The 12,857-nt window shown below is 51.3% G+C and overlaps 6 protein-coding genes across 6 annotated transcripts; 4 read left to right on the forward strand and 2 right to left on the reverse strand.

Annotated features, from left to right (window-relative positions):
• Positions 1-91: 91 nt before the first annotated feature.
• On the forward strand, positions 92-3,082 carry N7446_001853 (proteasome regulatory particle base subunit RPN1; the record flags this gene model as incomplete). Its single annotated transcript, XM_058510602.1, has 5 exons — positions 92-236; positions 333-397; positions 462-626; positions 681-2,993; positions 3,056-3,082. 5 exons carry the CDS (start codon positions 92-94, stop codon positions 3,080-3,082), a joined length of 2,715 nt encoding a protein of 904 aa, XP_058376138.1.
• A 494-nt stretch (positions 3,083-3,576) lies between these two features.
• On the forward strand, positions 3,577-4,955 carry N7446_001854 (protein kinase RIO2; the record flags this gene model as incomplete). Its single annotated transcript, XM_058510603.1, has 3 exons — positions 3,577-3,639; positions 3,735-3,879; positions 3,940-4,955. 3 exons carry the CDS (start codon positions 3,577-3,579, stop codon positions 4,953-4,955), a joined length of 1,224 nt encoding a protein of 407 aa, XP_058376139.1.
• A 282-nt stretch (positions 4,956-5,237) lies between these two features.
• On the forward strand, positions 5,238-6,268 carry N7446_001855 (mitochondrial 54S ribosomal protein uL23m; the record flags this gene model as incomplete). Its single annotated transcript, XM_058510604.1, has 3 exons — positions 5,238-5,404; positions 5,546-5,833; positions 5,995-6,268. The coding sequence occupies 3 exons, from the start codon at positions 5,238-5,240 to the stop codon at positions 6,266-6,268; spliced, it is 729 nt and encodes a 242-aa protein (XP_058376140.1).
• A 422-nt stretch (positions 6,269-6,690) lies between these two features.
• Positions 6,691-9,580, reverse strand: N7446_001856 (putative LON domain serine protease; the record flags this gene model as incomplete). The annotated part of the gene is made up of 3 exons (XM_058510605.1): positions 6,691-6,778; positions 6,830-9,065; positions 9,118-9,580. The coding sequence occupies 3 exons, from the start codon at positions 9,578-9,580 to the stop codon at positions 6,691-6,693; spliced, it is 2,787 nt and encodes a 928-aa protein (XP_058376141.1).
• A 560-nt stretch (positions 9,581-10,140) lies between these two features.
• N7446_001857 (uncharacterized protein) lies at positions 10,141-11,219 on the forward strand (the record flags this gene model as incomplete). Its single annotated transcript, XM_058510606.1, has 2 exons — positions 10,141-10,399; positions 10,468-11,219. The coding sequence occupies 2 exons, from the start codon at positions 10,141-10,143 to the stop codon at positions 11,217-11,219; spliced, it is 1,011 nt and encodes a 336-aa protein (XP_058376142.1).
• A 191-nt stretch (positions 11,220-11,410) lies between these two features.
• N7446_001858 (IGBP1/TAP42 family protein) lies at positions 11,411-12,587 on the reverse strand (the record flags this gene model as incomplete). The annotated part of the gene is made up of 3 exons (XM_058510607.1): positions 11,411-11,986; positions 12,045-12,321; positions 12,376-12,587. 3 exons carry the CDS (start codon positions 12,585-12,587, stop codon positions 11,411-11,413), a joined length of 1,065 nt encoding a protein of 354 aa, XP_058376143.1.
• Positions 12,588-12,857: the final 270 nt, after the last annotated feature.

Consider the following 12,857-nt stretch of genomic DNA (forward strand, 5'->3'; position numbering starts at 1 on the left):
TTCGTAACGTTTTCTGCGATCTCTCCTTTGGTTCCTCCTCTCGTCCTACCCTTTCAATTTTCCCCGACCTGGTCGCCAGCTACCTTGAAGAATGGCGAACGAGGGCGAACGGCCAACCTCCGCCGACAAGGGCAAGGGCAAGGTTGATGATGTTCGCGAACTCAACGGCAAAAATACCGAAAATGGCGAGAAAGCGCCAGTAGATGGAAAGAAGAAGGACGAAGAATCTCCAGATGGTACGTTGCGATAACAGTCCCAATGATCAAGGTCCCGGACTCTGTGAAGGATCCATGCCAGCACTGGACGCACATGCTGACTCTTGCATTTTATAGAGGAACTCAGCGAAGAGGATCAGCAATTGAAGAGTGAACTTGAGATGCTTGTTGAGCGGTTAAAGGTAAGGCTACTCTCCTCTTCATCCGCATGGCAATGACGTTAATCATCTTTTCCGCATGCAATAGGAGACAGATACCTCGCTTTACGGACCTGCACTGGACGCGATTAAGAACTTCATCAAGACCTCCACATCATCCATGACAGCTGTCCCCAAGCCTCTCAAATTCCTCCGACCGCACTACGATGACCTTGCAGGGCTATATGAGAAATGGGTCGCGGGCCCCGTGAAGGTTGGTTCTGTTGTATCCTCGTTTGGATTCAAGATCTAATCATCTCATCTCTAGAACTCGTTGGCCGATATGCTATCGGTCCTCGGAATGACGTACGGAGACGAGGAGAAGCTGGAGACCATCAAATACCGTCTCTTGGCCAAGTCGGAGGACCTTGGCTCCTGGGGTCACGAATATGTCCGTCACCTCGCACTTGAAATCGGACAAGAATACCAGAACCGCTTGAACTCAGAGAACGATACCCAGGATCTAGTGGACCTTGCATTGTCACTGGTGCCATATTTCTTGAGTCACAATGCTGAAGCCGATGCGGTCGATCTCATGAGCGAGTTGGAAATCATCGAAGACATTCCCCAATTCGTTGACGAGAACACATATGCTCGTGTCTGCTTGTATATGGTCAGCATGGTCAACCTGCTCACTTACCCTGAAGACCAGCAGTTCCTCCGAACCGCCCACGAAATCTATGTCCGCTACAACAAGCTCTCTCAAGCAATCGTGCTCGCTATTCGGTTGAACGACACCGACCTCATCAAGAGTGACATCAACGCTACCTCCGACAAGGCTCTGAAGAAGCAAATGGCTTTCCTTGTCGCCCGCCAGCAGATTTGGCTTGACCTCCCGGCTGAGGATGAAGAGGGAGAGGCTCTTGCCGACTGTCTCAACAACACCTCCATCCCCAGACACTTCAAGTCCCTGGGCAAGGAACTTAACATCCTGGAACCCAAGATGCCTGAGGATATCTACAAGACACATCTGGAGAGCAGCCGCGGAGCAGGACTCACCAACCTCGATTCCGCACGACACAATCTCGCCAGCGCATTCGTAAACTCGTTTGCCAATGCTGGCTTTGGTAACGATAAGATGATGCTCGTGGAAGGGGACAAGGGCCCGTGGGTGTGGAAGACCAAGGACGATGGTATGCTTTCCACAACGGCTTCGCTGGGTATGCTGCTGCATCGTGATGTTGAGGACGGCTTGGACAAGATCGACAAGTTCACCTACGCAACGGAAGACCAGGTCAAGGCTGGTGCTCTGCTCGCTATTGGTATCTTGAACTCTGGTGTCCGACTTGACTCTGACCCTGCTCTTGCTCTCTTGAGTGACCCTGACAACCTTGAGTCAAAGAGCACCCCAATGAAGGTTGCGTCTATTATGGGACTTGGGCTGGCTTATGCTGGCTCTAACAAGGAGGAGCTCCTCGAGGTTCTTCTTCCCATCGTGGAGGATGCCTCACTAGACATGCAGCTGTCCGCCATGGCAGCAGTCTCGCTTGGCTTGATCTTTGTTGGCTCCTCGAATCACCAGGTCAGTGAGGCGATCGCCACCACCCTAATGGATGAGGAGCGCCAGAAGCAGCTCAAGGACAAGTGGACGAGGTTCATGGCTCTTGGTTTGGCACTTCTGTACTTCGGTCGCCAGGAGGAAGTTGATGTTATCCTTGACATCCTCAAGGCGGTTGACCACCCAATGGCCAAGCCCACTTCAGTTCTTGCCTCGGTGTGCGCTTGGGCGGGTACCGGCACAGTGCTGAAGCTGCAAGAGCTTCTCCACATCTGTAATGATATCATTGAAGAGAAGGAGGAGAACAAGGGTGATGAACTTGTCCAGTCATACGCTGTCCTCGGTCTATCGCTCATTGCCATGGGCGAGGACGTCGGACAGGACATGATTCTCCGCCAGTTCGGTCACCTAATGCACTATGGCTCCAGCAACATCCGTCGGGCGGTTCCTCTCGCCATGGGTTTGATCAGCCCTAGCAACCCACAGATGAAGGTTTACGACACACTGTCCCGGTACAGTCACGATAACGACAACGACGTTGCCATCAATGCCATCTTTGCCATGGGTCTCTGTGGTGCTGGTACCAACAACGCCCGTCTTGCACAGCTCCTCCGGCAATTGGCCAGCTACTACCACCGCGACCAGAACTCACTATTCATGGTTCGCATCGCCCAGGGTCTCCTCCACATGGGTAAGGGAACAATGACTCTCAACCCCTTCCACACCGACCGCCAGGTCCTCTCTCGTGTTTCGGCAGCCGGTTTGCTCACTGTGCTCGTGTCGCTCATTGACGCCAAGCAATTCATCCTCGGTGACCACCACTACCTGCTCTACTTCCTCATTACCGCCATGTTCCCCCGATTCCTTATTACCCTCGACGAGGACCTTCAGCCCCTCACCGTCAACGTCCGCGTTGGTCAGGCTGTGGATGTGGTCGGCCAGGCAGGTCGCCCAAAGACTATCACCGGATGGCAGACCCAGAGCACGCCTGTGCTCCTGTCTCACGGTGAGAGAGCCGAGCTGGAGGATGAGCAATACATTCCTCTCAGCAGCACTCTCGAAGGCTTGGTTATTCTGCGCAAGGTACGTTTTGGTCCTAGTTTCACCGCGCCATTTATATCCGACAATACTGACTTACCTTCTAGAACCCGGACTGGGAAAGCCCTGAGTAAGCTAAACTAGATATTCCCGATTTACATCAATTGCTCGCAACCAGCGAGGCTCGTATAGTGATCGGGTTGTCGTTGGACCTAATGTATTCAGAACAATGAAGAATAGCATGATTTGTTTTACAATTGTATTGGTTTGGCGGCTTGGACTGCTATAAATGTTCGGAGTATGTTAGACAGGCATATCTCAGGCCTTCATGGGCTATGTTCGAGTACCTAGAGACATGATACTTGATACAGTTACATCCCACTCAAGTCTATTTAAACGAAATTACAAGTAGCACACTCATCACCGTATAAACCATCGCATAAAGCCAAGCAGCATGCAGAGCTATCAAGGTTCTCATCCCAGATAGGAAATAGGGCTTAGGGCTTGGCTCTTATCAACTTTTTCCTCCGCCGCATCGCAGCTGTTTGACCAGCCCCAAAGTTCAAGTCAACGAATCAGTTTCTGGAAATCGGAAGGGAAGAAAAAGCCTCTTTGCTTCCTCGCAACCATGAAGCTCGATGCCAAGGCCATTCGCTACCTCACCTCTGAGGATTTCAAAGTTCTTGCGGCGGTACTTATCGGCCCCTCCTCTTTCGAGTACCCCGCGATGTCTATCTTTATAGACGACACGCATATGTTCTATGCTAACTGCAGAGATAATATTAGGTTGAAGCCGGAAGTCGTAACCATGAGGTCGTTCCTACGCCGTTGATCTCGCAGCTTTCGGGCCTCCGAGGTGGCAGCGGTGTCAACCGCGCAATCTCGAACCTCGCAAAGACGAACTTGATCGCCAAAGTGAAGAATGCCAAATGTACGATACACTACCATATATTCGTATCTTTGCAGCGCTAACCCGGCTGTGACAATGCAGATGACGGATACCGACTCGCGTACGGAGGATTGGACTATCTCGCGTTGAACGCGCACCAGAAGCAAAAAGTCGTCTACTCAGTCGGCAACCAAGTTGGTGTTGGAAAGGAATCAGACATTATCGTGGTGGCACACAGCAGCGGAGCGCAACGCATTCTCAAAATCCACCGTCTCGGCCGTATCTCTTTCCGAACCGTTAAGACGAACCGCGACTACCTACGACACCGACACACAAGCTCATGGATGTACATGTCGAGATTGGCAGCGATGAAGGAATTTGCATTCATGAAAGCCCTACGCGAGAACGGATTCTCGGTCCCCGAGCCCATCGCCCAGAACCGACACACCATCGTTATGAGTTTGATTGATGCTTTCCCGCTGCGTCAGATTTCCAGAGTGCCCGAACCGGCTGCGCTATACTCTGAGCTTATGGACATGATCTTGGAGCTTGCCCGATTCGGTTTGATTCACGGTGATTTCAACGAGTTCAACATTCTTATCAAGGAAGAACAAGACCCTAGTGCGAAGGGCAAGGCACCTGCTACTGAAGAGGAAGAAGATGAGAATCTCCGGCTGGTCCCGGTTCTTATTGATTTCCCGCAGATGGTTTCCATTGACCATACCAACGCTGAGATGTACTTTGACCGTGATGTTGAATGTATCAAGCGGTACTTCAAGCGCAAGTTCCACTTCGTCAGTGATATCCCAGGTCCTTCTTTTGCCGATGCTAGAAAGAAGCTCCTCAAGAACCCTGGTAAGCGTCTGGATGTCGAAGTTGAAGCCTCAGGCTTCTCACGGAAGATGGCCCGTGAGCTCGAAGCGTACATGAAAGACGTTGGAGCCACCGGTGATGGAGAAGGTAGGGATGATGAAGATGAGGATGATGAGGAAGAAGAGGAGTCAGTATCTGAGGAAGAGGAAGCAGATGACACTCCCGAGAACAAGGATTCGGGAGATATCGACGACAACACCAAGCGGTTAGAAGAACTTCGAGTCTCGGAGTCATCGGCGCAGTAAAGGGAAAATGACCGGGCTTTTTAATGACCATTTACGATGAATCAAGCATGTAATATAGGTTTTGAGCTTTCCTGTTAACATTGAATGAATATCTGGCATCTCTGAGCCACTTGCCAGTGCATCTCAACCTCTTTATTCTCGATAGCCTCGTAACATAAAAGCAGAAGAATTGATGGGTTCTTTGCATACCATGTTTGTAGAGGTGATTCCCTCCCCCGATTAGGAAGGTGGGTACCCATATACTTGGTGCTCACGTGATTAGCTCGGACCTGCGCAGTTTTGATGCGCAGTCCGGAGACGCCTCCAACGACAATCGCTCAACCCCAACACGATGGTGCGCCTAAGCAGTCTCAAACAAAAGCTCAAGAGCAAGGTCGTCCCAAAACTTCTCCAGGAGCAGGCCAGCCCCCGAGAATCGACCATCCCGCCAAGGGCAAGCCGATCTACCTGTACGTCCATCCAAAATCTCCAAGAGTCCCTATATCGACACCGGAATGCCCCAAACACACCCAGAAACCCCAGAAGTGTCAATTGAACACGACTACCCTCAACCGACCAAAAACATCGGGCTAATAACTCCTTCCAAACAGTCCCCAATTCCGCATCGCTCTCATCCGCACCCCCAAACTCTCCCCTTACTACGCTCAATTCCGCGTCCCCCTCGCCTTCAATAAGTTTGATCTCCGCGATTACCTCCAGAACCTCTACGGCGTCGGCGTCCACGGTATCCGCAGTTACGTGCAGCAACAACCCATCACACGTATCACCCGCGATGGAAAGGGTTACGGCCCATGGCGCCGGCCTAAGTCGCAGAAGCGCATGACCGTCGAGCTGCGTGAGCCTTTCGTGTGGCCCGAGGAGCCGAAGGATTTCACCCCGTATGTTGCAGCCACCCCTGTCACTGTTACTTTTTGCCTTTCTTTCTCTTGCGTTTTATTGTGGCATCTGTCGAGAGAGAGACTCTATGCACCAATGTCTTTCTTTTGAGACCTGATATAAACAAATCGAGAACTATCGACTAACACCATTCCGCCAATAGATGGGAAAAGGAAGGCTGGGAAACCGCCGAGAAATGGCAAATCGACCAACAAGAAAAGGACAACCCTAAGCCGAACAAGGGCCAAGAGCCCGACCAGGAACTGCGCGATGCCTACGCCAAGCAGGCTAAGGATCTCCTTGAGAACAACGAGAAATGGAGGCCGACTTGGAAGGGTCTTGGCTTGGACAAGGTTGAGAAGACTGGCGAGTTCATTTTGAAGAATTCGTTGCCTGAGTGGTATACTACGCACCGGAAGAGCCGCGGTAGGCGGTAAATGGTTTGTATTTGATTGTTTTCTCTGCATTATTCTCCATCCGTCTTGTGGGGACATTGGTGTTTTTCTTGTGGTCTGGCCTTTGTTGTTTTGGCTGGGTCTTTGTACTATACTCAAGGTAGACTGTATACATTTTGACTGTGGCGTCTTATTTGTTGTGTCTTGTGTTCTGCTTTATACTGTAGTGGTGTGGAGAGGGTGTTTGTAGGGTCTGGACTATAGTGGAGATGCGATATATTGAGTGAGATATGGACAGAAAGAATTATTGACAGGCATTAACGCATCAGAAAGGAGAAGCCGATTAGGTACAAATCGCTGTGGCCGTGATTGCCACTATCACGCTATGCAAAACGAAGGTATAGAAGATCAAATATGCTAGACAAAAGGAAACAGACACGCGCTGAACTGATAGAGAGAACGGTCTACAGTCGGCTCTCGAGCAAGTTCATGTGGTGCTGGCCGGGCCATTGAGCATCGGGCCAGATGGTGCGCAGTCCCTCCCAAATATGTCTGTAACCAATTGTTAGAATATGAGTTGGATATGAGGATATAATGACTTACCGAACATAGATGATTTCCAGCTCTTTGGTCACTTCTTGCGGAACATCCTTGACGTCCTTGCGATTGTGATCCGGCAGCAACACGGTCTTGACGCCGGCGCGATGAGCACCAATCAGCTTCTCCTTGATGCCGCCAACGGGCATGACCCGACCACGCAGAGAGATCTCGCCGGTCATAGCGATCTGCGGTGGGACCGGCTTGTTGGTGAATAAGGAGATCAATGCAACAGTGTGGGCCAGACCAGCGGAAGGCCCATCCTTGGGAATGGCACCTGAAGGGCAGTGAACGTGCAGGCTGCGGCTCTTCATAATATCCTCATTGGGGTCGTGGGTGAGCCCCAGCTCGAAAGAGTGTGCCTTGACCCACGTCAAGGCTACCTCGACAGACTCCTTGAGCACGTCACCCAGCTTGCCGGTCAGCTGAACGCGTCCGTTGCCAGGCATGTCAGCCACCTCGATGAAGAGGATACTGCCCTGGCCGCCAGTGGAGTATGCGACGAGTCCCGTGACGACACCGGGACGGCCGTGCTTCTCGGCAATCTCTTCCTCGAAGCGCTCAATTCCCAGGATGTCCTCCAAGTCTTCAACTGATACGACAGGGTTGTAATCGTCCACGCGGTCAGAATCATTGGCATCGGCATACTGAACTGCCTTGTGACGGCAGATGGAGCCAAGTTCCCGCTCCAAGTTGCGGACTCCCGATTCACGAGTGTACGCCGTGATAGTCTTGTCAATTACCTCGTCAGACATATTGACCTGGCCCTCGGTGAGACCGTTCGTACGAATCTGCTTGGGGATCAGGTGCTGCTTGGCGATGTGTCTCTTTTCGACTGTAGTGTAACCGGACAGGGAAATCGTCTCCATACGATCCAGTAGAGGTGCAGGGATGGTATCCAAGGAGTTTGCCGTGGCAAGGAAGAGAACCTTGCTCAGATCAATGGGAATGTTGATATAGTGATCGGTGAAAGTGTGGTTCTGCTCGGGATCCAAAACCTCTAGCATGGCAGCGGACGGGTCACCTTGGAAGTTGGCGCCGCCAACCTTGTCGATTTCATCAAGGAGGATGACAGGGTTGGCAACACCAACCTTCTTCAGACCGTTCACAACCAAGCCAGGCATGGCTGCAACGTACGTGCGCCGGTGACCACGGATTTCCGCCTCGTCTCGGACACCACCGAGGGAGATACGGTGGAACTTGCGACCAAGGGAGGCAGCAACGGACCGCGCAAGACTAGTCTTACCAGTTCCAGGGGGCCCAACCAGAAGCAGGATGGGAGATTTGTCAGTCATACGCTTGGACTTGAGAATCTGAAGCCGGGTCTCGAGCGCAACCCGATCAGACTCTGATAGGAGGGGAACATCCTTCTCAACATCACCAACCGCTGAGACATCCAGATCCCGAGAGAGTCCTGAAATCTGGCGTTCAACATCCTGGTTAGTGGACTGCTTGAGCCGCAATACAGCCAGGTATTCAAGCAGTCTCTTCTTGATACGCTCCAGGCCGTAGTGGTCTTCGTCGAGCTGTTTCCTGGCTCGCTTCAATGTGTCGGGTCCAAGCTGATCCTCTGTGACCTTAGTCCATGGAATCTCAGACAGGTTCTCCAGGTAGGTCCGACATACACCGTACTCGGCGTTGGCAGGGTTCATCTTACGCAGACGCTTCAACTCCTTGTCTGCTACCTTTCGGGCTTCGGGGCTAAGCTCCGCATCATTCAATTTCTGCTGCAACTCGTCAACCTCATTGGGTTCCTTGTCTTCGTCGTTGCCGCGCGCACTGGCAGGCCCAGGAGGTGTGAGACCGGAGAGACCCGACATTGCGCGTTTTGCAAGCAATTCACGCTCACGGGGATCAATCTGACTGATATCCATGCCCGAGGACGGGAATGAGGTCGAGCTAACCGAGGTCACTCTGACACTGCTCTTAATATGCTGAGCCTGCCTGGTGAGAATCCCAACGACCCTCTCCAGGCGTTCTCTCACATCCAACGATGAGAGGATGCGCAACTTCTCCTCGAAGCTTGCATCAGAGACATCTGCCATGAAATCCGCAAGCTTCCCTGCCTGCGTCAATTCCGTCTTTGATATATAGAGTTCAAACTTCCGAGCAACAAGCGGTGAGAGGCGAGATGAAGCCGCCGACAGCAACGATGAAAGACGCAAGAGTGTGAGAAGCTCTCTAGAGAGTTGTCTCAGTTGTTGGAATAGATCGGCGACTTCCGCGTCGCCTTGGCCCGAGTCTAATGATATGGAGGTTAGCCGTATTCTCTTCGCCGTCTATGACACCCTTACTGCTTTCATCATGAAGAAGGACGTCTGCTTCAAAGTATGGCCGGTCTCGGATAACTCTCTTTATCGAGAATCGTTGTGACCCCTGGACGAGCAGGAAGGGCTCGGAGTAAGCCCGGCGCTGAACTCCGATGACCTTGCCAACCACACCGTATCGGAAGAGGTCCTCCTTTCTCGCCTGGCCTGCATCGATAGAGTCGTATTCGTCCTTCCGCTCTAAATCAGAGTCCCCTCCCTCGAGGAGCTGCTGTCCATCGCGGCTTAGGAACGGGGAGCTGAGCGGAACACATCCGAAGGTGATGCTGTTGGCATCTCGTTTCGATGGCTTGTCCACCAATGAGGACAGGAGATTGGCGAGATCGGGTCGATTGGAGACAGGAATGCGGAGAGTCACTCCGGGTAAAAGGACCGAGCCCTTGACGAGGGGAACGAGGGGAATCTTGATGGTTCTTGAGTCGGATCCCATCTTGTACCGAGATGGATTGGGTGGCAAAGACGCGGATCCAGTAAGTAGAAGGATAAGATATCAGTGAGAAGAGAGAGAGAGAGGAGGAAGAATGGGGTAAATTGGGGGGATGTGGGGAGAGGGTTTTAAAGAGGAGGAGGTTCCAGAAGCGCGTGGATGGCAAGTCCGGGGCAGATGAGGAGAGTCGCATGTCTCTCAGTCTCCACGTCCCGGGGCCGAGGTAGTACGTCAGTCTGCAGATCAAGATCTGATTAGAGATGGTAATTAACATATCTTATTTGCTGTATTACTCCTGTACTTTATTCCTACTTCGCATCTCTATATCTTCTTTCTGTCTTCTTTTTTTTGTCTTGTGATTATCTTGCATTGTATTGCCATTCTCATTGCCTGATATTCACGTGTCCCGTGATCGGAGTTCCTCTTGGAGCCCACTTTTGCCTCCCGCAACATTTCCTCGGCTGTTTGATTCCAGCAACATCGCATATTGTCCATTTGTCTTGCATCGCTTACGTCTTCGTGCTTTGATTATTGATAACATCTCTGTGACATTGCCCCTCATAATGGTCGCCTCCGCTCCTAAGACCTTCACCATCGGCACCCGTCAATCCAAATTGGCCCTGTCCCAAACAGATCTAGTCCTCGAGGCACTGAAGAAGGCCTTCCCACAATATGAATATAAGATCCTCTCCAAGGAGACCGCTGGTGATCTGAACACGACCATTGCGCTGAAAGACTTCACCAGCAAGAACCTGTGGACAGAAGAATTGGAAGAATTGATGATTGGCGGAACAGTCGATCTGATTGTCCACTCGCTGAAAGGTGAGACAGTCTTATCATAGAAAGCCAATGCCCAGTTCAATGAAGACTAACGCTGTACAAATCCTCAGATGTCCCCACTCTCCTCCCCTCCACCTGCAAGCTGGGCCCGACGATGCCCCGCGAAGATAGCAGAGACGTCCTAGTCGTCAAGCAAGGCCTGCCATACAAGAACCTATCTGAGATCCCCGCCGGCTCAGTCGTTGGGACCTCCTCCATCCGCCGCACAGCCCAATTGGCCCGCAAATACCCCCACCTCAAGGTCCAGGATGTCCGTGGAAACATCGGTACCCGACTGTCAAAGCTGGACGCCAAGGATAGCCCCTACACCTGTATCATTTTGGCCGCAGCTGGTCTACTGCGTCTTGATTTGTCGGATCGCATCACACAATACCTTGATTCCAAGAGCAGTGGCATGCTCTATGCTGTCGGACAGGGTGCCCTGGGTATTGAGATCCGCAAAGATGATACCGTTCTCGGTGAGATGCTGGACAAGATCTGTCATCAGGATACTACTTACTCTGTTCTGGCTGAGCGGAGTCTTTTGCGCACCCTTGAGGGTGGCTGCAGTGCTCCGTTGGGAGTTGAGACTGAATGGGTTGAGAGTGCCGGGTCTAAGAAGCTGCGCATGCGCTCTGTTGTTGTCAGTGTGGATGGTAAGGAGTGTGCTGAGGTGGAAATTGATGGTGATGTCGACTCTGCTGAAAGCGCCGAGGCCTTTGGTGTTACTGTGGCTAAGGCCTTGGTCGCTGACGGCGCTGGAGCTATCCTTGAGGCTATCCAAGAGAACAAGAACAAGCAGAATGTCTCGGCTTCGACTTGAATGTTTAGGTAGACTTTAAATGTGACTAGCAGATACCCTAAAAATTGAAATTAGCAATTAGCGAGTTTTCTAGTCTCGTATATGGCTGCCATGGTGGATTCAGTGATGATATCCATGGTCTACATTCGGTAAATATCATAGCTATCCGCTAAAAATCTGTCCGTTGTAGATTTTGCTTCATAGTAAAATCCTTATCCCCGGTTCAATGTGTTACCGGCTCCCTTAGGATTAGCCTCGGTATACTCATCCCAATACCTGGCCTTCATGGTCTCCTGGTCGGCAATTGCATGGTCATCCTCATCAACTTCTGGCTTAATACCGGATGCCTCTCCACCTCCCTCAATAACGTTTCCTCTTCTATGTTCCTCCTCAAGATACTCATCAATGGTCATGGTAGGAAGGTTATGACCGGAACGGAACACACCCTGCTGCATTTCCGAGCGCCGGCCCAGCAGCGTAAACGGTTGCATGGGTTTCCCTTTGTTATTCAGAATCGGTCCGCCTCTTCCTCCCCTCAACAATTGAGACATTGAAGGATCCAACCTTTCTGAATAATTTAATCCTCCAATATTACTCCGCTGCCGTGGGTCGTCGGCTTGAGGTGGAGCAGGCGGGGCATTGCGCATGGCTGACAGTATCGACAATTCCTGCATCAGCAAATCTAAAGCTTGGAAGGTCTGGTGTGTGTAGAGCTGGATTTCGGCGAGGTAGAGGGATCGGGTGTCGTCATCGTCACTTTGCAGTCGCGCTTCGTTGCGAGCCAGGTACTTTTTAACAAAGGTAAGCAACTTACCAACAGTTACCAGTTGAGAGCCGAGAACAAACCTCCAATTTCTGCTTCAATTCTTTCTCCTCCCTAAACCGTGTGACCTTAATCTCCCTTCGAGCTGCGGCATCGTTGGCCGGGGCCAGCGTCCACGAGGACGGGTTGGCCATGTATTGCTCAAAGAGCTCCTTATCTCCCCCAGAAAGTAATTCATACTCATCCAAGCGTCCCAGAAATTTCTCATATTGTTCCAGTGCACGTTTCAGGGCAGATTCACGGTCTGTGGTGGCAGCTCGCTGCATAAGTTCGGCAAGGAAATATTCCAGTGACATGTACCTGAGCACCATTATCAGTCAAATCACTCAGTCCTGCCGAATTAAAGTAACGTACTGAATATCATTGGTTGATACATCTTCAAGTGACTCGTTAGAGCTGAACAAGGACAGGATGCTGATTTGGCGCTGGCATTCTTGGAATTTGGCGATCGTCGCGTTCACATCGTCGCGATAAGCCTCTGTGTTGGTATCGCCCCGCGATCCTAGTGTTTCCTTTTGTTCCTTTGCCGATGCAAACAGAGACCGCAGACTCTGTGGTTCCTCCATCTTAGAAATTGGGGATATGCAGGAGTTGGAAGTTGGCAAGTTAGTGTCCCCGCGAACTGAGTTTTGGGGGGCTGATAAGATACGCTTATCGATAAGCAGGTATCGCTCGAAGTATGGACGTCTTCTCTTGTCCGTTGTTTTGCGATTGACGCATACGATGTCAACAATTTGGTTGGTTGTATGCTTGGTTTGGTTGCGTTCTTTGTCGTCATGCCGGCTGCTTGTGTCGCTTCTGATATAACATTTTCACCTCACAACGTATGTCCGAAC

This window comes from Penicillium canescens, assembly GCF_028828765.1.
Source record: "Penicillium canescens strain IBT 15451 chromosome Unknown utg000002l_segment0_segment0, whole genome shotgun sequence".
In the NCBI taxonomy this organism is placed as follows: domain Eukaryota; kingdom Fungi; phylum Ascomycota; class Eurotiomycetes; order Eurotiales; family Aspergillaceae; genus Penicillium; species Penicillium canescens.